General features: G+C 41.3%; 1 protein-coding gene across 1 annotated transcript in view; it reads left to right on the top strand.

Annotated features, from left to right (window-relative positions):
* Positions 1-25,481, top strand: part of THSD7B (thrombospondin type 1 domain containing 7B) — a 282,252-nt gene that overhangs the window by 179,099 nt on the left and 77,672 nt on the right. Inside the window, exons 14-15 of the mRNA XM_019472194.1 lie at positions 1,639-1,902; positions 18,829-19,007. Coding sequence (XP_019327739.1) covers positions 1,639-1,902; positions 18,829-19,007 — 443 coding nt within the window. The remainder of the gene's footprint in view (positions 1-1,638; positions 1,903-18,828; positions 19,008-25,481) is intronic.

Here is a 25,481-nt window from a genome sequence, read left to right as displayed (position 1 = left end):
CTTACCTGTGTCTGATGTGCTTCACGCAATAATGGCAAAACATGGGCAAGTCCAGATTCCCATGTTTACTAATACAATGAAGAACATATAGCTGTACGTATATACTGGGCTTGTGGCTTCTGTCAGCTTGTCAAACATAAAATGCTGGAAATGCCACTAGAGAGCTCCTGATCTGTTTAAAGCCTTTTAAAAGACTTTCCTTGGAGTATGTGGAGTTGTACTTCTTACACCTTACCTGACTTTGCTCATAAATATATATATATAAAAAATATATATATACACACACAAAAAAATATAAAGATGCCGGCACTATTTGATTTTTTTTTTTTATGTTTATTATCCCTTTGTGCTGGCAAATTTTACATTTCCCAAGACTCTGGAAATAACAATTTTGAAAGAGCTGGGGCTTGAAGGACAGTGCTATTAAGGGTGTGCAGTCGGTGCCCTTCTGTTTGGAGGTACATGTTTGTATGCAAACAGGTATTGATGACAGCGAGCTTGTGCTCCTGCTGACATGTGGTGAAATGGCTCTTGGTTCCAGACTAGAAAGAGGGATGTTGGGTTATATAACTTATTTTTTGGTTTTAGTATCTTATTTGTGTGCAATACCAAAGAGAAAACATTTCTTTTGGGATCAAAGCTTTAAAAACTTTTTGCAGAAGTATTTTTAGCGCGTCCAAGATCCCCAAGGAACGTTTTGAGGATGGGACACAGATGCAGTTTGTTAGTGAAAATGAATTCTCCCCTTCTGTGCAGATGCCAAATGCAAAGACGTTCCTGAGCTCAGCCAGCATAAAGATTGCTCCACGTCACGTTGGCTAACCCATGCCAAGAAAAGCATTGATTTTATCTTTAGAGGCTGTATACAAACCTTCGTTCCCTTGAGCGGTTGTAGGGAGCATGAATTCTCTTCTTGTACTGGGGGCCAAGAGGTCCCGTGCCTAGAAGTCCTCCAGGAACAGGGCACGGAGAGTGCAGTTGCAGAGAGCTGTACCACAGGTTTGTTTGAGTGCTGCTGCTTCCTGAAGCTACTGAAAGAGCCTTCTTTTAAAACCTGTTGAAGGAGTAGAGCAAAAGAAAACATTAAACCAAATATAACCATTGAAATGCTTTCCAGCCCTAATAATTTACTGAGGATTATCTTTTCTGTTTTCTTCAAAGCACGGTTTGTGTGCAGAGTGCACTTTAACTAATTTGTAAAGTAGCCTCAAGGAAGAAGTTGTGGCTAATGTAGAGTCCTCTGGAAGTTGTCCTGGCAACCATTGATTGCGAGGAAATAGAGACAAAACAATCAATTTATTTTCATCAGATAATTAGAGAAAAATGATATTATATAAAATTACAAAGCATTTTCTGGGCAGACCGTTCCTAGAGTAAGACTTTGCATTTTGCTCCTTGCCCTACCCATCAAAACAGTATTTCCAAGTTCTCCGGTTGCCCCTGGAGATAAATACATTGTCCTTGCACTCCAGAGCACTGGCAGCAGCTAATAGATGCTTCAGAAACGTTCCTGGATATTAACATTCAGATTGTCTTAGTTCTAATGTGTTGAATTCATGCAAGTATAAATAATATGACGTGTTGTTATCAAAAGTAGCAGATGTTAAGCTAACGAACAGATTTCTGTGGTTGGAACAGGGCGAAGCAGAAAGCGAGACAAATGCCAGGATACAGAAGTTTATCCTCAAGTTGAAACAGAGCTGTGCCCCTGCGAGGTGTTTACCTCCCAGCCCCACGGAAATTGGTCCGACTGCATTATCGGAGGAGGTACATCCGAGCCGCAGTTGGGAACGCGATCCCACGGAGACGTCAAGGAGTGTGGCGAGGGTGTACGACTGCGAGCTATTGCCTGTTACGATAAGACCGGCAGACTCGTGGAACCATCTCGCTGTAGCAGTTCAGGTAAGGAGATTTAAAAAAGCACACAACACATGTAAATAGCCCTGATGCTGAGCAGTTATCCACTCAGCGGTTCATTTTGGAGCCTGTCATAGGTGTGTACCTGTTTACTTGCTGGAACAGCTTTCACAAGGTTGCTGTGAGTGTTGAACACTGTTCTTCTAACATCTTATTGCTCTTAATACTAAGGTTTTCCTCAGTATAAGGGTCTGCTGGCATTTCTACAATGGAAATGAAGTAGAAGAGGGCTAAAGTTGGCTATGCTGTCAGAATACCAGAGGCATTTCTTTTATTTGTCTTAAAATCCCATGAAAGTATAAGCTAAGGAGGTGGTATATTTCAATTAGCATTTTGTTTGAAGATATTTCCTACTTCAGCTTTTACTTGTTTATAAATGTTTATTCCTTTTCACCAAATTTGGAGGTTCGTATGGTTGTTTACAATGAAGGAATCAGGACTTTTCTTGAGATAATCATATTTAATTACAAGAACCCTGTGATGTCACCTGCTGTCACTCATGCCAAGTACACAAGGCTTCAGCAGCCAGTGGTCTCCTCCTTGCAATTTTGTGCCAGTCCCAAGCTCAAATGGATACACAGCGTATATTCCAATGTCACTGCTTGCTGGGACTCTGGGCTGTGGTTCTGTCTGCTTGTATTTCACATATAATGGAGTAGCCTATATCAAACAGAGATAGGGCAGAATTAGAAGTAGAACAAGCAGGAAATGTCATTCCATCTGGGATATTTTCTCCCAGTTTCCATGATGTGCAGTTCATCGCAATCATTACGCTAAATCAATTTACAGACAAAAGCCCTTATCTTAGGGGCAAATTCTGTACCCATGCTGCCCCCAAACCACTAGCGCTCTCTGACTTAGAGTCAGAAAGCTTAGGACACCGCACAACGTGATGTAGTAGGTTGGAAGACTGCTGGTGAGCTATATGATGGGAGAGGGAGAAATGATGTCTCGGGAGGAGATTAAGTAATGCAACGGGAACCATTAATGTTCCTGAGTATATAAGGGGGCAGTGAAAGAAGTGGGGCTGCTCTGTCGAGGGTCTTCAGGATGAGGATCAGCAGCCTGAGCCACACGTAATAAAAGGAAAAAACCTCCGCCCTAATGAAGTGATTCAGTCCTGGAGTGAATTCCTCTCGCAGCTGTTGATGGCTGTTCCAGCTGGCTGCACAGATTCATAAAGCAGCTTTCCATGGTTTGTGTTTCAACAATGTGCTGTTGTACCAATTGATTATGCCTCTGTGGCCCATGAAGGAGGAATGCTATACCTTTCCCCCACAACATTACCTTTTCTTCTGCAAAAAGGGAGCTGTTGGGTTTTGAAAGGTGGGTTTGCCTGTGCCGTGACTTGCTCTTTTGAAAAACTCAGGGTTTTTATCACTATTAAAAAGAGGGGGTTGTCTATGCGTGGGGCTTTTCTGAATAACCTTGAAGCCTGTTTTCTGCCAGTGATATTTATGTGGCACTTCTAATGGTCCGGCTTCTCTTAGGGAGGTAGTAGGGAGTGGTAGCTCAAGGGGATTATTGTTGGCTTTCTTGTCTTCAGCTTTTTATCTGAGCAGAAATGATTGCAACACAACCCTGGCACAGGATCCATGTCAGAGGCTACAGGGGTGGTCAGTACTGTACAGCAGCGCCCTATCATATGCCATTCCTCCTACAATCTATTTACAGAGTGCTCTGAAGACCCATAGGTGTGGAAGTGGGAGGTATAGGAGGAGTGAGATGTTTCCACCTTCTGAATACCCCGTAAGAGTTCCCCTAAGGGCAAATTATTCATCTCCAGCCAGACCCTGTTTAATATTCGGGTTGTATAAGCTGGCTCTCCTAAAACAGAGAATCTCATTTCATAAAGGCAGTCAGGATGATCTTGTTGTAATAAGCAATCCACCGTCACTGTGGTCTGGGGAGGAGTGCAGTAAGACGTGGAGCCTTGCAAAGCCAGAGCATCCTTTGGAGTTCCTCATCAGCCCATAGCAGTGATCCACCAAAACCTTTGGTGAGCTGAATCCTATGCCTGCACAGGTGGCTGAGGTCTGTCGTTCCTCCTGATTGCTACCCAGTGTTGGACACCTCGTGTTCCTGCAAGGCGAGCGAGGAAGCAGTGTTGCCTCAGTCTCCAAAGTACATGGATATTTCGATGGCTTTGGGTGTAGAGTGCCCAGAAGCGGGCAGGACGCCCCACAGGCTCCATTTCCATCACTTTGCCTTCCAACCAGAGCAGTTAAGTGACGATAAGCCCAGTATTTACCGTCTCTAGAGCTGGGAGCTTTCAAAATGCACTTCTGAACACATTGTTGAATTAGTGATAGAAACAAATCATTATCCAATTAATAATTGGCAGAATGTTACTCAACCATAATAGAGAAGAGTAAATTACAGAAGCATGCAAAATTGCTAAGCCCTGAGAAATTATTTATGACAGTTTTTTTTAAACAGCTCAGTTTGTCTTGTTCACAGTTAGTATCAGGTGACCTTTTAACATTTGCTAGCTGACCATATTTATGTCTCATTAAGCCATTGCCTTATAAATTGAGTGCCAATCACTGTGATATCGAGGCATTGTTCTTGCTTTATGAGCTGTGGGGGTAAGCGTGTTCCTCTTCTCTTTCTTTCAGGTCTTCTGACTTCTCTTTGTTTCCCGCTCTTTTCCTTTTGTAAGACAGTGCTCTTCCTTTCCCTTGAACCAGGACAAAAGTGAGAAGTTGTAAGACCTAGACCTCAGTTCTTTGCTGGGTCCTTTTGAAGAACTTTTACAAAGTGTAGAAAGACAGATGTAAGGATGCAAACTTTGCCTTAGAAGTAGATTTAAGTTTGTCCCAGACTTGATAATGCCATGAGTACAAGGTAAAGGACAATAAAAATGGTATAGAATAGATTAGGTCAGTTTGTAGCTTTTCTAGAGAGCAAACTTTGGGCTCTTGCCTTCTCGCAGCAATGATTTTCACTTTCCCTGACTGAAACCTGGTTGTTGAACTTACCACTTCAGTAGGGTTTAGTTCATTCGTGTCAATGTGACTTATTATGTGAATGTATCATAGTTATCAAGTGAATGTACTGTGAGTTTGAGTCTAATGTAGAAATTAATCACCGCTCAGAGGGGTTCAGGGTCTGAGGCCCTGATCTTACACTGAGTTTTGTGAGCAATTCTGCATTTGCAACTTGGGGGAAAAAAAAAGAAATAAAAAAACCCCATTAAAGTCTGTTCATCTGTGTTTGTCAGCAGTCTAGACTCCAACTCTCCTAAGCCTATTATCTGCAAATATATTAACCCTTTAAGCACACCCTCACAACAGGAAATGGATTTTCTCCCCATTGGTGTAGGTGCTGCATACAGAGTATCCCAAGGTCCAAAAACAGTGAAGGCAAAAGCACTCCAGCTGTGCCTTAATGGAAATGCACTGCCAGCTTGCTTGGTGTCTACAGTTTCTTCTGTCAGGACCCGAGACCTGGGCTGGAAGGACCTCCGCCCTGACCCAGCACAGCTGAGCACAGCTTGTTTGGATACTTTGGGTCAACTGTAGTGGGTACACAGGTCACACCTTGACTGATTTACCTACCCTCACTGCAATTTAATCTTGGGTTAGCTCATGATCATCAGATATGACAAGCTTAAAAATACAAATCCCAGACTTTTCTGAATTTTATTCCTTTCCATACCAAACCTTTTCTCTGATGTCCAGAAAAAACACACCATAGCTTTTTTTTCATGACTGGGTTTTGTGATTAGTCTACTGCTTTATTTTAGTGGTGTCGTCATTTTCCTTGATTGCCCACTCAATAAGCTCAAGAAATGAGTTACCTGCAGTTTCCAAATTGAGCTAATTCTTTTTTCCTGGGTTTGGTTCACTCTTCTTTTCCTTCTTTCAATTTGGAAATGCACTTAGGAAACTGTGGATAGAGGTAACTGTCTCTAACTACATTACCAAAATGTAATTGATAATTTGCCTCAATTTGTCTTCCCATCAGAAGACTGGATTATATTGCGTTCAGCTCACCACTAGTCCAGAGGGTCTCCGTTCTCTGGCTGGTGTTTGGAGCATCTTCTTTGGACACGAAATTGTCCTCTTAATTGCAGTTCATCTGCTTCTCAATCTGTCATCTGAGTTCCTTATCCTATTTTTGAATTTCCACCTCCTTTGTTTTGAATTATTTCATGTAGTTCCTTTGCCTCTCTTTTTTGTGTGCTGTGCCAACAGGGTTTTTTTTAATCTTAGAGGATCATAGGGTGCCTCATCTGTTCCAAATCAAAGGCTGGAGATTTCTGTGCTCTTCCACAGAGGTTCTGCTTTTGATCCGACAGGCAATTTATGGAAAGCAGGAATTTATGAAGAGCGTTTATACTATTCACATTCTGCTGTGCTTGCAACAACAGGAACCTGGAAGAAAGACACAACAGACAAATAGATCCTGGCTTTAAATCACAGAGCGGTTAGCTTCAACCTACAGTCACCTTAAAAAGCTTTAATTATCTCTAAATTTATGAAGGGTACAGCAGGGATGCTTATATCCCTCCTTATTCTCAACAGTGCAGTGTTTTCTTGTACGTGGTTTAGTTGCGGGTGGACAAATCAAAGAGGACTGGGGCTGCTCAGAGGGTTCCCCGGCACCTGCTGACGCAGCGGTGTCACTCGGTTCCTCCCGGTCAGGTTGATGCAACACTGCTACTGGGAATACTGCTGGCAAGGTCACTCCTTGATAAGGCCAGCTTTAATCCCAAACGGGTGGGATTAGCAAACAGATGCACCAGGAGTAGTTAAAAATTTTGGTGACGTGAAAACTCATAGTTTTTGTGGTTGCTGGAGGGATGTTCCCTGCTCCGAGGCACATCAGGGCAGCGTGTGCCAGCAGTGACAGTGCTGCTTCTGTCCTGATGAGCCATGTCCCCAGTATTGAGAGATTTAGGACGGCAGGCAAATGTCATGGATTGGGAATTTCAACTCCTACTGCTGAAAACCAGGCAGTAGCAAGTCTCATGGAGTTCTGTTTTCTGAAAGGTCAGCCCAGAGTAGTGCTGTATTTCTACCTGGGGCGTTCCTCTGGGGTTTACACTCCCTTACGTGAAAACCCTGGCCACCGGCTTGATAGACATTGCCTGACCTACCTGTGAATTAACACAAGGACCTGCTCTGAAACCCTGCGGTGTGTGAACCCCTGCACTGTCATTTTAGGAGAAAATAAGCCATTTTCAGGTAGCTTTTAATCACTAGATTTTAATAATCTTTCTGCAAAATTATATTTGTGTATGTCAAAAACCTGTGCAGCGCTTACAGAGTAGTGCTGTATTTCTACCTGGGGCGTTCCTCTGGGGTTTACACTCCCTTACGTGAAAACCCTGGCCACCGGCTTGATAGACATTGCCTGACCTACCTGTGAATTAACACAAGGACCTGCTCTGAAACCCTGCGGTGTGTGAACCCCTGCACTGTCATTTTAGGAGAAAATAAGCCATTTTCAGGTAGCTTTTAATCACTAGATTTTAATAATCTTTCTGCAAAATTATATTTGTGTATGTCAAAAACCTGTAAGCAGCGCTTAACAGGTTAAAGAAATGTGACCCAAGTTTATGGTGGACTGATAGAAAAACTTACCTTTTCTACACGGTAGCAATTTTGGGAAAAAAAAAGCTATACTGAATACATGCCTGTTTATTTTTGAAAGTGTATCTATTCTGGCATTTACTGCAGTATACATTTTTCCCTATCTGGTAAATTTTATTTTGAAGAATGAAATTGTTGTGGAAATCCCTGACTTTGTTTTGAAAATGTTCAGAAATAGAAACTTTCACCTATGTTTTTGAAAATATTCTTAAGCAGCTAATTTCATTCTTAGTCTAAATGAAATTGTGTATTGAAATTTCATTTTTTAAGCACAAATCATTAATTCCAGAATCCAAGCAGTTTTAGTTTTGGGTGATTTCTGTACTTCCATAAACAGCAGCCCACAAACATCTTACGAATGAGGCCTCATTTCTGGAGGCCCCATTCTTGACAGCCTCATTTCTTTTCCAAGGAAAATGGGCAACCCTGCCTAGGCTGTCCTCTTCCCAGCTCCAGACCCCACGCGTGACAGCCTCAGGGTGCCTCCTCCTCCCTAGAAGTGTGGGAGTAGTAGGTGGTCTTGGCACCATCGGTTAATGATGACATGTAGACCCCCTGTTTAGACTACCCTTCTTTTGGCGTTTGGGTTTAATTAAATATTACAATACTTCAGTTTCTCTCTGTGGTTTCCCCTATGTGTCTCTGTAGTATATCACTCTGTGGCCTTTTTATTACAGAAAAATGACTCTCTTACTTACCAGGACAAAGCTTTTCAAAGACTGCTTGAGGAAGAAGTTTCAGCTAAAAATTCACCTTATTTTCTGCCCATCCCATCCTCTGGTGTGGGAATTAAGGCTGGGTTTGGATCACAGGTGGCCAAAAGGTGTTGCTGGCTGCAGACGGGGCTGTCCTACCCTCACATTCCCACTTCAGGACTCTTCAAAGCCACTGTCACCTTTGACTGGTTTTCTGCTATCTTGAAGCTAAATAGCTTCTAAATTTAGCCCTGAAATCCCGGCTGGGTTCTCCTTTGGACCTCTTTCCAACATTTCTGCACATCATTTTGGGTGTGCGGTGACACTCTTAATTACAGCTGTGGCTGCCGGGGGAGCTGTAAGCACAGAAGCAGGGCCCATAAAGGACTTGCCCTCCATTTCTTGTTTGACTACAGGATTTTTACATTTTGCTGTCATAACAGTGCTCAAAGTACATTGATTTATTGCCTATCTTTTTCTTTCCTTTTTTCCAAAATCTATTCACAATAAGAAAATTTGGCCACAGTTCTTCCTTCCTGGATGTTAAAAGACTTATCAAATGAAATTGGATCACAAGACAACTGTTCAGACATTGCTGTTCTCTATGTTTTTCTGGCAAGAGAATCAAAGGTAAACAGCCATCAAAAAAGTTATTTCTGAATGGGTCAAACTGGCTATCAGAGAAGCTTATTTAAAGCAAAGTAAGACTTCCCCTGAGGCATTAGTACATAGAAATGCACATTCTTCTAGATCTTTATCTTCTTTCAGAAAGGAAGCATGCATCGTACGAGGAAATATTTAGAGGATTACCTATTTGAGCAGCAGCATCCTCTGTAGGTGCTGCATTTAGTCACAGTGATGTCTGTTGTTACTCCTTGGCTCTAAATATAAATCTCGATAGCGTGTCTTTTTGCCCAGATTTCTTTTATGCTTTTTGCTGCATTCCATAAAATGACCCGTTTGAAGAGGCAGCAGTACCAGACTATGCGAAGGAATGATTTATTACTAACCTCAAACAGGCTTTCTTGTGCTTGACGATCACCATCAGCCTCCACTTGCCAGACCACCTCTGCCCACCCTTGCTCATGTCCGTGCCTTTTGTTTCTATTATTAGGCTCAGTCAGTTTTTCTCTGTTTTTGACAGGTTGATTAAAGCTCTTCCATGGGAGTTGGGAATGTTTTTAGTGTAGAAATAGGAAATCAGTGTAGAAATAGTCTATCGGAGGTTTAGGAGAGCTTTGATAGCAAGTTAATGTACTGGGCGATCTGCTGCCCTGACTTCTGCAGTAGGCTACAGTAAGAGTATCTCTTTGAAATGTGGCCTATCTCTTCAGCCTTAATAATGCATTTGTCACAAATACCGCCTGTTATGAAGCAAGGCTCTAATAAAATGTTACCATACAAAGATAGATTTAGAATTAACATTTTTCTCTCCCTATGTGTCATTCCATTTAATACGTTATATTGAAAGTATGAAGAAATACCATTTTAGCCTAAGCCTTTTCATGAATTATGTGCTCTGGTGTTAAGGCCTCTACACTTTTCCTGCTCATGGAGAACTTTGTGATCCCTTTGAGACACGTAGCTCTACTGGGAAGTGACAGGTACTGGTGGTAGTTCACAGGATTCTTCTCGTGTCTTATGTGGGAATTTTTCAATGTTTTTTAACCTGATTGCCTTTTATACAGCTCTGATGAGCAGGACTTTCAGGCAAATAAATGGTTGACGGATCATTTTTAAGTGGAAAGTCACGGTTTCATATCTTTACCACTGGTGGGGAGCCCTCTGCCAGCTGGACAGAGTAGGCGTTTTGTGGATTTTAGTGAGTGTAAAGGGGTTTCACGTCTGACATATTCTGAAGACCTTCAGAAGCAACATCATGTGTTTCTGCTTGTATGGAACAAGAGTCCTACGAAAATAAGTATTCCACTTTTTGCACATAGGCCAATGACTGAATAAAATAAGCTGACTGCCTGAGCAGCAATGAGTTTGCTGGGGCACTGCATACAGCGATAAAGTTAGCATGGAAGGGGGAGATGGGCACATAGTGGATATCTTTTAAGGTGCCTGATGTAGTCTGCTTGATCAAAGAGTTTGGGAGACCAAGTCAGAAACATAGCAACAGCTAAATTTGGAAGATTTGAGGAAATGAGCCTGAATTAGGAAACGTGGATAAAATTAGACTTCAGTTCAGTCTGCTCTAAGGATTATCATAATGATATTGATGAGTAACTGAGAATTTATCCTACCTTAGTCTATTCCTGGGTCTGAGATATACTTTGAAATCTCTCTGTCCTCCAAGGTTTGCAAATGAGGATGGTGTAAATTAAATCACTGAGAGCTTGGTTTGCAAAACTTCTAATATCCCTCACTACAGACAGAGATTCCCTCTGTGAAATCTTGGATCTCATTTGTATTTGGTAACATGGAAGAGTGACCATTAAGAATCGTATTATTCAACAAAATTGCATTGCTTTCTGCTTCTGTCTGAATTCATTGAAGTCCCCCAGCAGAGGAGATTGAACTACACAACCAGAGTGCTCAAAGTCACGCTGCAAAATTGAAACAAAGGTCTATCAGGAATTCAGTACATCGGTACTCTGTGCTGGCGCCTGCTAGCGTCACAAAAATGTCCTATTTCCATCTCAAGGTTTTCCATCATCTAAATGGGTTGTGCTGCTCTCCCCCGTGCCTAAGCTGTGGAAAACCAGGACTGTTCCCTTTCTTAAAATCCTGTTTCCATCAGATGTTTTTTGTAGTACGGCTTTATTTAAGAAGGTCAGATGCCTTTGTATCCCTTCCTGTGTATCAAGGTCACCTCTAATTGCAGGAGTGAAAATCCTTATCTGAGCAGGCTGGACCTCGTGGCAGCTACCTGCCGTTCGGAAAAGCGCTCACAGATCTTCCTAATGTCGGTAATGGTTAGTGGCATCTTTAAACAGCGCCAGTATAATTAAAGCATGTAGTTAGGTTTCTCATTTGGTGTCGATGAGATGAGAAGGAATTGAGGCAGTGTATTGATTTGAATGTATTGATCTGAGGGGTCACTGTGTCACTCGCCTCCCGTGACAGCGGGGAGGGAGGCTGCGGAGGTCGCTGCGGGCTCAGAAGCTTCTCCCTGCCTTTTCAGTGCCTGTGTGACCTGCTCTTGAACAGAGGCCCTTACACTTGGTAATACCTCTCGAGTCTGTAAATTAAAGTACTAGGAACGTACATTTAAAAAAAAAAAAAAAGAGGGAAAGGTTTTTTGTATGTCGTTATGAGCCTTCTTGATAATATTAATTGCACATGGATCTAATTGCTTTGTGTTCCTTTCTTCTGCAGAGTCATCTGGTGGTTTATTTTGTCTGACATAAGAGCAGTATTATAATGCACAATACTTGCTAATTATCAGGATACAAGGAAGTGCCTCAGCGTTTCCCGTTCTGTAAAATTCCGTCGTTGTTGTCCGAGGGAAGTTGTCTAAACGAGGCTTGTCTGTGTCTTGGGGTCGCAGCTTGGCAGCTGAAATGAGGTGGCATATTGTGTTGACAGTGCCTGACGTCACATCTTTAGAAACTGGCAGAAGGATGCTCTCCATGGAGGGCCCCCAACTCTGAAATTGAGTTTCTTAGTGTGCTCCAGCAGAGCCTGAAACCATTGACCTTCAGGCCATATGTGATTTACTGATGGGGGCAGACATTTCTGGTGACATTTGGTGGCAGCTTTCTCCCAGTGATGGACCCTCGGCTCTGGAAGATGCTTCCCACCTCGTGCAAATTGCCCAAGTCTATATTGATCTTCAGAGCACTCTGCAATGTACATCTATTTCAGAGCTACTGTGCAATTGGGCCTCTGAGAGAAGTCAGATGTAGGAGAAAGAGGGGAATTTGACAGTCTGTGGACAATTTAATTTTGTCTTCGTGACGTATTGTGGAAGCGTGTTCAGCCTTTAAAAAAAGCCTTATTTTAGTATATAAATCTCATAATAATAATAAAAAATAAATGCAATCTCAGGTTTGTTTTAAAAATCTGCTTTTACTATGAATTGAGTAGCCTGAAGAACATACATGCTAAACAATTCATAATAAAGTACAGGGGGATGAGTTTCTTTCCTGATACACAGAGGATGAGGACGCTGATAAAGAAAAAAAAAGCTACTCAGTTTTGTTTGGACAAAGCAGATGATTTTCTCAGTGGCAGGGTGATGAGCAAAGTATGTAGAAAAACACAGCTGAGCTACTACCCTAACTGCTACTGATCCCAGTGGATGATTTTTTTATTTGAGTAAGGACTTTCTTAAGACGTCAGGGCTCCCAAGCAGCCGGCCCAGCCCTTCACTGCGGGGGAGCAGCCCCAGGAGGAGGAGGAATCATTTCCACAGCTGGTTTTGGAGCCCAGACAGATTTGTGCAGTGGATTTCTGCCTGTCTGCATCGAAAGTTCCCTGCAAGATGAATGTACGCTGTGAAGCCCTATTTATTTGCACTATTTATTTGCACTCAGAAGGCAGCAGACGAGTCTCTCTTCTCCGGAAGAGTTCTCAGCTTGTTCTGCAATCTGTTACAAGGAATGTGCTAATTAATGGAGATTTTCTTATTTAGTTAAAAGATTAGATATATCAACTGTTATGGTTTGTATGTAACTCAAAGTGTAAGCTTGCAAGTTCTTTAAGGAAGAAAACTGTAATGCAAAATCAAAAGAAATTAGGAATCATAATGCAAATGCAGCATCAACCCAACTGCCTCATCAGGATTTATAGAGACTGTGAAATTAAGCAATAAATCCAACCGCTGGATGAATTTCAATAACAATAATGTTGAGTTAAACTTACCAGCGTTTTTTACAAGTCCTCTCTGGTCTATTTAGAATCTATAATCAGTCTGCTAGGAGATAACGAGAGCACGTGCTGCTGTTGAGAAGAGCAAGTGGGAATAAATTAGGTAAGGGGGTCCATTATTTGAGCTTTGCAAAATATTTGATGTAAAAGTTATTTTTGCTGGGTTTTTTGGTGGTGCATTTACTGACTGTATTAATTAGATTATCTCTTAAATTTCCCAGCTAGCAAACTAATAATACATAAGATCTCTCAAATCCTTGCATATTAAAAAAAAAAAAAGATTAAACATTTGTTCCATGGCAATATTAACATCCTTTTCAGATGCAACTGAAGTTGTTAGCAGCTTTAAGACTCCCAGACTTGTTGTGCTTAGCTTTCTTCAGTTAATAATGATCTCCCTTGAAGCAGCATTTAAATGTTTGGACCTGGATTGCTTAGGATGAGGTGCTCCCCTTGTATCTCACAAGCTTCTGGAGACTTCGGTCGTGCCATTGGCCCATGGCCGGTGGCTGCCTTATCCGGGGCACGTTGGGAAAGCCCCAACTGTAGGGCTGTGATCAGCTGGTAGAGTTAGTCTCTTTAACTGCAGTCTGTGCTCGATGCTGAGTTTTAACCTGAGTTAAAACATGAGGTTTGCTTTGTAGGAGATCCCAAAGCTTCAGCTGAGCAGAATCTGGCCCACCGAGTGCCATGGTCCACCAGGTCTCCCTTATAAAGTCTTTAGCTATTAGACTCTTAGCACCACATGGATTTACTGGTGTTATTCTACATATTTCACAGTCAGTAACCAAATGAATGTAAATATTAATTGCAAAATGAATCATTTTTTTTTCTCTACCTTTGGTCTGTGTAATTAGAAACATTTCTTCTGTGTCACTATCCACTCTGCTGCTGCCTTGTTTGTTAAAGGGTGATCTCTTTTATCCTGTAGACTCCAAGGGAAATTACTGGTGTTATTACCAGTGGCAGTTGCGGTGATGCACAGAATTGTCCCTCTCATAGTAATGACCTTGAGTTTTATGAAGCACCTCAAGGTTTACTAACAAGGGTAGAACTGCTAGAAGTTTGTTAATTGAAATGATGAAATACGTTAGAAAGGATAAAAATGAGTTTAAAGCCAATTCAATTAGAAGTGCATCTGTTTCCAAAGCTGCTGGAGAAATGTTGCTTATTTTCGAATCACTTTTAAGTCAGCCTCTTGGAATCCTGTTGGCACTGTTGTTTAATGCTGTGTGCAGACCTTACACCCGCAGCAAATTTATCATTTGGAAGTGCAACAATCAGGTGGAGGCCAGTTTCTTACGTTAGCTTGTAAACCTGCTAATCGCCTGCTTCTCCCAACCACCATCCGTTTGCGAATGTAGAGGGAGACACGGAAGGACGCTGCAGCCCCTCGCTGGCTGTGCCTGCTGTGATACGTACGGCGTCTTGTGTAGGTGGGAAAGAAATTGTGCTACTGCAAAACTCCCCCCTGGTGCTGCAGCGCAATCCACAGCCTCTTCGTGCTTCTGCGCCGCTGACACCCACCGGCCTGTCATCCAGCTGCCTCCTGTTGCCTCAGCTCTTTTGGGTTGCACAGCAAAAATGAGACAACAGTTTTTAGACCATGTAGTTGAGCCTTAACCTCCGACACCCACCAGACCATCATCCTCACTTTATTCACCTACCTGCTATTGCTTTGTCTCTTGGACTGCACAGAAGAAATGAGACGAGTAATGGTTGCTACATCGTGTGTTTGAGCCTTCCCAGTACATGCTGTGTAATCTGTGGGTGCTTTGTTTATTAGACACTTTAGGGAAGAGACTCCATTTGTGGCTTGTAGAGCAACAAGCTTATTGTTCTTACTGAATAAATAATAGTAAAATGAGCTGTGCAGCCTAGGTAAATGCATTTGTTCATCCCATTACGTTGGCAGTGTCTCAGTAGTAAAACAATAGCACTTAAACATAGAAAAGGCTTATTTGATCATCCAGCTCAATTTCAATTTGATCAATCCAGCTCAATAGCCAATTCAAGGCTATTCCCAGTAGCATGTTTCAAAGTGCCTACTTAAATATCCCATGTGCTGGTGTTTCTGTCACTACCTCCTGCGACATCTGCGTGTGCAGCTCCAGCTCTGTGGCATTCAGGAGCTGCTGTTGGTTCAGATAGGACAGAGGCTCTCATCTGTTTCTAAATTAAATGAGCTTTATTTTTACAGTATTTGAGATTTTGAAGAATAAAAAAAAGAGGTTAAAGGAAGCTTCAGGAAATAATATAAGAACCCATGGAAAGCAGGCTGAGCAGGGCTGGGGAGAAGAGGACATCTTTTTCCATAGGTGGTCTTGGAAACTCAAAGAATTTTTGGTACCAGGTTCTGCAGAGGAGAGAAAAATGGGGAATGTGATGGATGAGTGAGATGTTTAAGGATGACACTGACAAAACCAGCTGAGTGAACTCAACCTTGAGTTAGTCTCCCCAGGCTGAGCGACAGTAACTCAGAAATGTGTTTATGCTGCTTCCTTTATTCATATTCTGTTATGGTAAGAAGTATTTCTCTGGATAATAGCCTGAATGTGGAATTCCTTATTACTGGATTGTTTTAATAGCATATCTCCTTTGTTATTTTTTTTTTTTTGTTTTGTATTATGCACCATGCCAATGCTACAAGTTTTCTAGGAATGCCAATACTAGGATTATTGTGGGTATCCAAACTGAAGTCTTTTCAGCCCCCTGACAACAGCAAGCCATTGCTTGGCTCCTACAGAGAAAAACAAATATCTCATTCTCACAGGCAATGGATGAGCCGAGTACAACATTATTTACTAGTTTCTCATAAAAAGATAACCATAAAGGCATTCTCTGTCTGAGCAGAGAGGATACATCACATAAAGATTCTTGGAGGAAAATTTTTGTTGGATGAAATCTTTGATCCATGGGTATCTTGGCATAGGATTAACCTCAAGTGATTGATAGAGGAAATAATGGCAGCCTGTGAGAAGAGCTTGAAAGAAAGTTATGTTCCCATTTTGATTCTGTAGCATTGTTCCATATGGAGAATTGGCTTCCTCTGGGCAGTATGGTAATTTAACGCTCTATTAGCTGGCCATTATTTGTTTATACTTAATGTAATTTAGAAATATGGGTGAGGAAACTCAAAAAGTAATGAGCTGGCCTCTTAGCAACAGGATGTCTTTAGAAATTCTGTGGTTCGCTGAGGGATCCCCACAGCACTTCCCAGGGATGGAATGCAATAGGTTTCTTTAGTTTTGTTTATTATAACTTTTCCTTCCTCTTCCTGATATTTCCTTTTTGTATTATATTTCTTTTTTTTGTCTTATATTTCTTTTTTATTATAGAGGTTGGTCTTGAACTGCCAAAAGGCTTAGCCCGTTTTGCCTTCACTGATAAGTTGATAACCCCTCTGTCTAATGCTACTTTGAAACAAGGCACTTTCTTTGTTTCTGTTGAGAGTTAATTACCTAGGCTGTCACACAGCCCAAGGAAAAATGATATTTCATACGGTGGTGGAACAGAACTCTTTGGAGAACTGCCTAAGAAATGCTTCTCATAAATCTATCATGAGAAAATTTCTTTTACTTATCATAATGTATTATGAATTGCTTTGAGTGGCAACCTAAGCAGGTGGAATAGAATATTAGTGGGATATTTGGGAGTTTCATCTGGGGGAAAAAAGCGAGTCTATTTTGGAAATATTTGTATACGTGCGTGCATGGGTATAATCTCACCTAGATGAGAATACAAAGCATGCGAAGTCAAAATATCTCAAGCATGTGAACACCACTGTAATGGATTGTGTCGGAAATAATTAAGATACCCAATTCCAGTGGCTTTGGAGCTGCAAATGAAAAGGCAACACAACACAGGGTAAGAGGTAGCAGAGTAAACCAGAGCACACCGTATGGGGCCAGTTCTGCAGCTTTAGGGAAGAGTTACAGCATGAGTTACTGGGGAGAAATGATGGCAGCTGTCAGGCTACGGGGTGGCTGCCCTAAAGGAAGAGGGAACAGTACCATCACGAAGGAAAAAGAGAGAAGAAATAGAGCATCATTGAACTGAAGGAGGGAACTACTCTTGTTTCTAGCATTTTTTTAAGGCACTGTTTACAAAAACAACATCAGTGTTTCTTGTACTTCTAGAAGGAGGATGTTTTCTGGTGGGGGATGCCTAAATAAGTCTGAAACCTTTCTTGATATTGACTTCAGCATGAAGACCAGGAGGGAGGCAGTGTATTGCTGCTGTGGGTCGATGCTCAGGATGTAATGTGGTCCTGGTTTGGAGTCAGCAGCAGTTTCGGACACGGCAGAGCTGGTAAATCCAACTCCAGGACAGAATAATCTCCATGCGTCAGCCTCGGTGTTTCCCAGTTGTCTGGGGCTGTTGTCTGGGGGTTTAGGAGGGGAGCTGCTTCTGGGTTTTTGGAGGCTTTTTTCCCCTCTGCTGCAGTGACTGTCACCTTGATAGAGAGTGGGGAAACCCTTCTTAAAAGAGTAATTGAATGAGCTAATTTGGTATTCTGTAGGTAAGGAATATAGAAGGAGCGTTAGTGCGATGAAAACCAAACAGAAAGAAAGGGCGTAAAAATGAGAAACATCAGAAATACGGTAGGGTTGAAATTCAGTTATTTCCATGACCATCATTGCCAGAGCTGTCAGAGGGCCGAAGCTGCCTGTAATAAAAGCTGATCTTGGCAGCCACTGACTTTCATGGTCTAACATGAAATCTCTTTTTTGCTTAAATTAAAATAGCGCATACAGACATGACAAGCCGGTAATAGAAACTTGAGGAGAACAAATGCAGCACGGTAAGCAGGAAGGTACAGGAGCTATTTCACACTGCCAACCCGAGACTGGTGCCGGTAATTCCCTGGAGACGCCGAGGGTTCGGCCATCCTCCACTGCCTCTCTGCAAGCCAGGAGCTCCATGGCCAGAGCTGGGCTCTGCAAAATCTCTCTTCCCACATGCCAGCTCCTAAACCAGCTGTGGGGTTGTGCCTGTATGGAGGAACCTTGTTTTTTCCCTGAGAAACCCTGTTGGGTTTTAATTCAGCAAGGTGTCAGTCCTGCAGATGTCTGGTGTTCTGATTTTAAGAGGTGGTGATCTTGGGAGGACTTTTATATCAAGCCAGGTTAAGGTGAAAGCAAAGCTTTAAAATGCCATTTATGAAACCCAGAATAGGCAAAACAGTTGGAAAGATGTATAAAGAGAACTACCGGAAAGAAGTGGGAAGCAGGTTTCATCTGCTTCTCCCAAGAACAAATCCCGCACCGCGCCAGCTGGCAGGCTGCAGGCAGGTCCCTCACGCACCCTGTGGGAGTTGCCAAGAGCGCAGCTCTGGTGCCTCCACCGCCCTATGGTTCTGTCTGCTGGGAAGAGAGCCTCTGACTCCCTGCCTGTGCCAGCTCTGGAGATGGCTAGCATAATACTAAAGGAGTACAAAACTGGGCTGTACACTTAGTTCTCCAGAATTTATTACGGCCACAATCTCATAGGGAAGATAATCACCACCTGCTGGTGACCACCAGCTTCGCAACAGATACTTTTGCCAGTGCGTGTCCTTTACATCAGTCAGTTTTATCGCAGCCTTCCTAATGATCACTGGACTAAACCAAGTAGAAATTAGTTTTAGTCACTGCTGTTCTTTACAAATAATATCATAATCTCGCGTTGGGAAGGTGTTGTCAGTCTGCCAAAAGAAGTTCTCATTGTGTGTCGATTACGCCGCTTGCGGTGAGATGTCAGAGGATGGGAGTTCATTAGTTGTGGTGATTAAAACCTTTCTTAAATTTTTGGTTTAGGTTACATTGAAGAATCTTGCACGGTCCCTTGCCCGTTTGATTGCAAATTAAGCGATTGGTCCAGTTGGTCCCGTTGCAGCTCTTCTTGCGGACCGGGGGTGAAAGTCCGATCAAAGTGGCTTAAGGAGAAGCCTTACAATGGAGGTCGTCCCTGCCCAAAGCTGGATCTCAAGAATCAGGTGAGCGGAGTTAAATAGCCAACAGATATCTCTCTGTGCTTACTGCATTTTTAATTGTGATCAAAAGGTACTACACTGGTGAAGAAATTAAAAATAGGAGTTATCTCTGGGACCACCCCTTGTGTCAGATTTTGTAGGCAATCCTCGAACTTCTTGAGGATTGAGGGGCAGATGCTCATGTAACAGCAGAATTTGACCTGAAACACTGTATTTCTTATATAAAGAAATTTTTATCTCCCAGAGGACAGGAAGCCCTGGACAAGTAATCCTGCCTGGACAGTGTATAAGCGTCAGAGAGCTCAGATGTCATGGATATTTTAAAAGTCTTTAGTTCTTTCTGAGACTATGGTTGCTGCAAAAACATTCGTTAAATATATATTGCTATTTTTAGCAACATTTCCCTTCCACACAAGTTCCATTGAACATTAACCTGTGTATATTCAATATTGAAGTATCCCATCAGAGGAAAGTAATCTCTAAATTGCTACTCTTTAAAAAAGATCAGCATCTTTTTTAAATGCTACTTAATGCTATATGCATCTGCAAAACTAATAGTGATTTCCTACATTTGCTGATTAATTCTCAGCACTAATTAACACTTATGTAGTACTATTTAGTTTTGCCTGTCCCTTATTTCAGATTCAACCATGAAAATTAATTAATAGGACAGAAACAGTCATGCTGAAGGGACTACCTATATATATGTTATGAATATATATATATAAAAATATGTTGCATAGTGTGTGTAGAAGGACTTCAATAGTATTCATACAAAGATTTATTTGTGTAGTGGCTTGTAGGTGCGAGAGCTGGTGGATCCTGTTGTTTTTCTGTGCAACCGTTGCGGCAGCAGTCGTGTACCGGGATGCAGCACCACTTCTAACACCTGATTCTGAGCTTGCCTCATTTTCTTCAGAGTTTACTTTTTTCCCTGTGATAAACTTAGTAAATACTTTTGTTGTCTTTTTTTCTTTTTCCTTATTACTATTTGAAATTCATAGGCAGTAGCCTAACAGAAGCAGCAGGGACTACGAAAATATAAAACTGCAATAAAGTGTATGTTGTCCATACCTCAGTGCTTTTCTTAATAGATCAGACAGATCACCAAAGAGGCAAAATGAAATCCCACAGTAAGTCGTATGGTAACAATAAGCTCCTTTGTAACGAAAAGATACTGGGGCTTGTTACCCATAGACACAGCAGACTACTTCCATTAAAAGTAAACTTATTGCTATAAAGTGTTGCCTATTCCCACACACATTAGATTTGCTAATTTCAAAACCCTTTCAGAAGATATTAAAGGAAAGAAATTGTTTAAACTTGGAAATTATGTCTTTGTAAGGTTTATCAGTGCACTGTGCTTGCAAAGTGCCACGGCTGGTATTAATATAAATGTGGTCGGTGCTTTGTGCCTCTTAATAGGGAACACGCGTCTTGATCTAAAACCCACTGAATTCATTAGAGGGCTTCCTATTGCAGGCTCTAGTAGTGGCACCTTAGAATTGCATTAAGGTCTGTTTCTTTAGGTTTGCGGTTTTGGGGGGTTTTTTTGGTTGGTTGGTTGTTTTTTGGGGTGGGGTTGTTTGCTTGCTTGTGTTTTTTTTGTTTGTGGTGTTTTTTTTTTTTTTAGGATAGAAGCAGAAGCTATTTCTAGCTGTTTTAGCACACCAGTGGATTACCTTTTTCCAATTTAGATTTATAGGATTGGATCAGATCCTATGTATTTCAGGGCTTTTAGGGTAAGAAGAAATTGTTGTGATAATAAGGAAAGTGTGTGTGTGTATATATATGTATATATATGTACCCTTAGATACGCACACATAGACACGTATTGTGTGTGTGATTCTATTCCTTGCCTCCCCAAATGCTTCTCAGTCCTTTGCGCCGTTCGGAAGGAGCTTTGCTCTGCACCCACTGGGCTTTGACTTCCAGCACAGGTTTAGACACACCGAGGTCCTTAGGCACATTGCAGCATGCACCCGTTGCCTACCCAGATGGTAAACTAAATTAGCTGATCGCGCTGCTGTTGAGCTAAGCTGGACACATACCATTAATCCACTGCAAGGCAGATTGTCTTCTGTTTCCTCTGGTCTGGGCAGCGTTTAAATCCTAGAGCAAAGCTCTATAGATTCTTTATATATAAATATGTGACTTCCTAATTATTTTTATGTAATCTGGGTTAAATACCTGCAGTAAAATACTTGCTTTTGGTTGATATCAGCCATGAGAAAGCTAAATCACCTTGGTGCTGCGATTTGCTCTATCTTTTTCTGGCTACTGTGTTGTATTGTATTTTATGCAGTTGATAAAGACGTTAGGTAACTTAGAACCAATAATAAACTCCTCCAGGTGCCAGTAGATTTCCCTTATTATTTCCTGCAGTATTTTTAGTTTGTGGGGTTTTTTTAATTATGGCTTCTGAGCTTGGGTCTTGTTATTGCTTAATCAATTACTTTAGAGAACCCTCCATTTTCCAGTGTCTTATAATTAAAGCCCTCAATCAGTTTGTGTCTTTTTCTCATTAAGCCAAATAATCTTTTCACCCTCTTCTTGTGAAGGGTGTTTTTTAGGCTTCTTGGCAGACCCCTGTATGTCTTTTTTTTCAATGCCTTTCAGAGATTTGACATAAATTTAACTACAGAGAGCGTTACCTGAAACACTATTCCAGCAATTCTCTTAGCATTTCCCACCATGTCCAAGGTCCTGCCAATACAGATACTTGAGCAAAGCTGCTGCTTTGGAGAGAGGGGCAATTTGCATGATCAAAACAATTTATTTGATGAATATAAGTAATTATTTGAGTCACATAAACTGCTTCATAAAGGACTATCCTCCTAGAGTCAGTTCAATCAGTGTAGTGCAGCTTGCTTGTGTATTTAGGACAGAACTTTTTAGCAGAAATTTAATTATATAGAGAGGTGATGACATGTCCTCTTACTGTATGGTATTCCGTGGGCTTTATGCTCTTAATTCCACAGAGGTTTTGGCTCTTCTGGAGTATCTTGAAACCATTCTTTTGGATGTCTTCATCCCCCCCTGCCTGTAGAGCCTCTCAAGCTGTCCACTCCTTTTGCAGTAGATGCGAGAAGTAAACTCAGAGTTAGGAGAATTAATTCAGCTTTTATGTATTTCTTCTTCTCATTATAGTCGATGGACTAGGTTGAGCCCTTCCAGATTTTATTCCAGGTTTTGTTATTTCCTAATAGAAGTGACAAACAGTTTGCGTGGGCTGTATGCACTTGGTATTCTGATATAATCACTTGATTTCATATAGTCACTTCAGCCGTAAACTTCCTCTCTGTTATTGCCCTGTGAAATTAAAAGATGAATTACAATATTTGGGGGAAGAGATGATGGTATTTTAATGCAGATCCATGTAATATGTTGAATTACTTTCTTCTTATACCTCTAAGTGTTTGAAAATTGTTGAAGAGTTGGCTAACTACATTTTGCTCCATCTTTTAAAGAAAATGGGCATTGCATGTAGAAGCTGCGCAGCTCTTATCTAAGGAAATGATTGCTTCTGAACAGCCGATCGGTTTGTGGGGTCAGCTGGCAGATGTTCTTGGCTGTGCAATGCATGTTAAGAGAGGTGTAGCATTTACGTTTTTCTTTTTCTGCTCTTATTTGAATGCACTTACACAGCATGCAGTTGCTAAGCTATTTAATATGTAGTTCTACATGATGAAAGGTTAAATATGAGTTATGGGGGGTTTATTGCTTGAATATTCTTTTATAGGTTTTTAGGATTACTACAAGAAAATGCATCTTATTTTAAAGACTCATGAATTCCAAGGATTATCTTTTTATTGATTGCTCTAATATATATTCTTGTCAAGATTTTCCCTCCTTCTCCTTCCTGCCCTCTCTCTCTCACTCGGTCCTGCTAAAGGACAAGTATCATAGCAAGTAGTTTATTCCCTTTATATGTACTGTATATATGTAAGTAAACATTTTTAAAGGATTGAGGGCATTTGTAAAGGCAGGCACAGCAGGAAAAAAAAGTAATGTATTTGAAATTTAAACTTACTGCTTTCTTTAAAATGAGTATTTTACTCTTAATGACATTTTCTGATGTTCACTCTAGAATATGAGAAATACAGACACCTTGCACATTACAATTGCAAGTACTTTTCCTGAAATTGCATGCAGAAGTTTAAAGAAAAGGCAAAGGAGGACAGTGGTACATTTACAGATCAGATTTCTCAGAAGCGGATGTGAAGATGTATGAATTTCTGCTAACTTCCTCATAGAAAATAACTGGTTTAGTCCTACTTGCACTTCAGAGAAAACGAATTTTTTTGATCATCAAAAAATGTGTTAAATTTATTTTCAAAAGTGAAAATCCTACAAAATCTATAGGCTTTGAAAACTCACCATTAGAATGTACAAGATTGGATGGGCTCAGAGACTGCTGTTAATTGTAGAAGCCACTAGCTCTGTGAGGCAAAGCTGGGCTTGGGCTAGAGGTGGAGAAGGGTATGGGGGGGGATCTTTCTCCTTTTCTAATCAGTAATGTTAGGAAAGGTCTGTTCAGGAAAGGCCTTTTGTTAAGATGTTTCCAGGGCTTTTCACACTTCAATTCCTCAAAAAAACCACAAAGAAAACGAACACAGTAGTATGCTGACTAAAGTTTGACTTGCTCACATTCAGTAGCCATTTCTCTAGGCAATTTTTGGCTCGCATTTGGCAAGCTAAGTTTCCGTGATCCAGCAATGCCCTTAGACTGTGTCAGAGGAACTCTGCCTAAGGAAGAGCAACGTAGCATGGTTTATCACAGGACACTGTAATGAAACAAAGTCCATTTTTATTTAGGTAGGTAACTGCTCTCAGAGCAATAATTCTGTATAGAACAAAGTTTCTGAATAAGCAATGTATAACACTACTGTATTTCTCCTGTTTTCCTTCCTTCAAGTTATATTCCTGTCCTTACTTGCTGACACAAAATATTTGCAAGCTCTTTCATTTATCTTTGTCTCCTATCTGACTGTGAATTATTAAAATAGTATTTATTCTCTTCATCTTGAGTGTGTCTGCCTATAAGAGTTTATAGTCATGCTCTGTTTTGGTGTAATACTTGGTTGTACTCTGCCTTTGCATGAATATATCTTCTATACATACATATGTATGTATATGTGCATTGTGTGAAGCGTTTTCAAAACTGTTGGGCTCCTGTGTTGGAAGTTAAGTTTGAACCCAGCGTTTTTCATTGCTATCACTGAATTAGCTGACATCCAGTCCCTGGATGGCGAGTTGCACTTACCTTTCAGTATCAAAAATTGGTCTTCAAGAATATCATTAATAATGTAGTAGCTATAAATAGCTCCTGCTTAAATAACTTCTTTTATGGTACAGATTCCTAATTGTCAGAAAAGCCGCTGAACTTTTTCGAGGCACTCATAAAATCTCTTCCTCTCATGGATTTCAGCTGCCAGTAGTTTATTTCTGAGCCCAGTCCTGTGCTGCTGTATCCGTAGCATCGGCTGTGTAAGATCCCTTTCTGTGGCATGCAAGGACCCGGCTGACCTATATTTTCCTCTGGTTCTGTCTGTGAACACTCATTTGCTTCGTGTGCAGCTTAACTTCTGGAAACAAAATTCCTATCCTTAATCTTGGTTTTACCTTCAGAAGGTCTGATTTCCTCCCACTCAGCCTTAAAGGAAGGAATTAGAGCATAGAAAACATTTGTCCTCTGATTCTAGTGTGGTTTTTCAGTGTCATAAAAATGACAACTTTTTTTACCTGCCACGCGAATGTGGGAGAATTTTCAGTGTCAAAAAGTAGTGAGAACCTCCTGGTTTCCTTACACTTTTCTTGCTGTGACTGAAAGTTTTGATACTAAACAGTAATTTAGTTCATTAAGTGAGCAAAAGTAGCAAGCCGAATCTGTGTAGCCTCAGCGCTACCTCACGTTCCCGAAGCGAGTGTCTGGAGAGTCCACCATGTGGGTGGGTACTGCTTCGCTTCCGAAGGAAAATACAGCCATTTCCCGTGATGTCCTTCAGGGTAATAACCCTGTAGCATCTACTGTAATTCCCAGCATATATTAATTTTGTATTCAGCTTCAATAGCTATCCACACTTGATTTTCATTTTTCCTGCAGGTTTTCTGTTGAATCGTATAAACATATTTTCACAATTGCCACTTGTGGTGGGTTGACCCCGGCTGGACGCCAGGTGCCCACCAAAGCCGCTCTGTCACTGCCCTCCTCAGCTGGACAGCAGAGAGAAATATAACGAAAGGCTCGTGGGTGGAGATAAGGACAGGGAGAGATCATTCACTAATTACTGTCACAGGCAAACCAGACTCGACTTGGGGAAATTAACTTAATTTATTACCAATCAAATCAGAGTAGGATCATGAGAAATAAAACCAAACCTTAAAACACCTTCCCCCCACCCCTCCCTTCTTCCCAGGCTTAACTTCACTCCCGATTTTCTCTACCTCCTCCCCCTGAGCGGCACAGGGGGACGG

This window comes from Aptenodytes forsteri, unplaced genomic scaffold (assembly GCF_000699145.1).
Source record: "Aptenodytes forsteri isolate BGI_AS27 unplaced genomic scaffold, ASM69914v1 Scaffold11, whole genome shotgun sequence".
In the NCBI taxonomy this organism is placed as follows: Eukaryota; Metazoa; Chordata; class Aves; order Sphenisciformes; family Spheniscidae; genus Aptenodytes; species Aptenodytes forsteri.
This window is presented reverse-complemented; position numbering and strand designations above follow the sequence as displayed.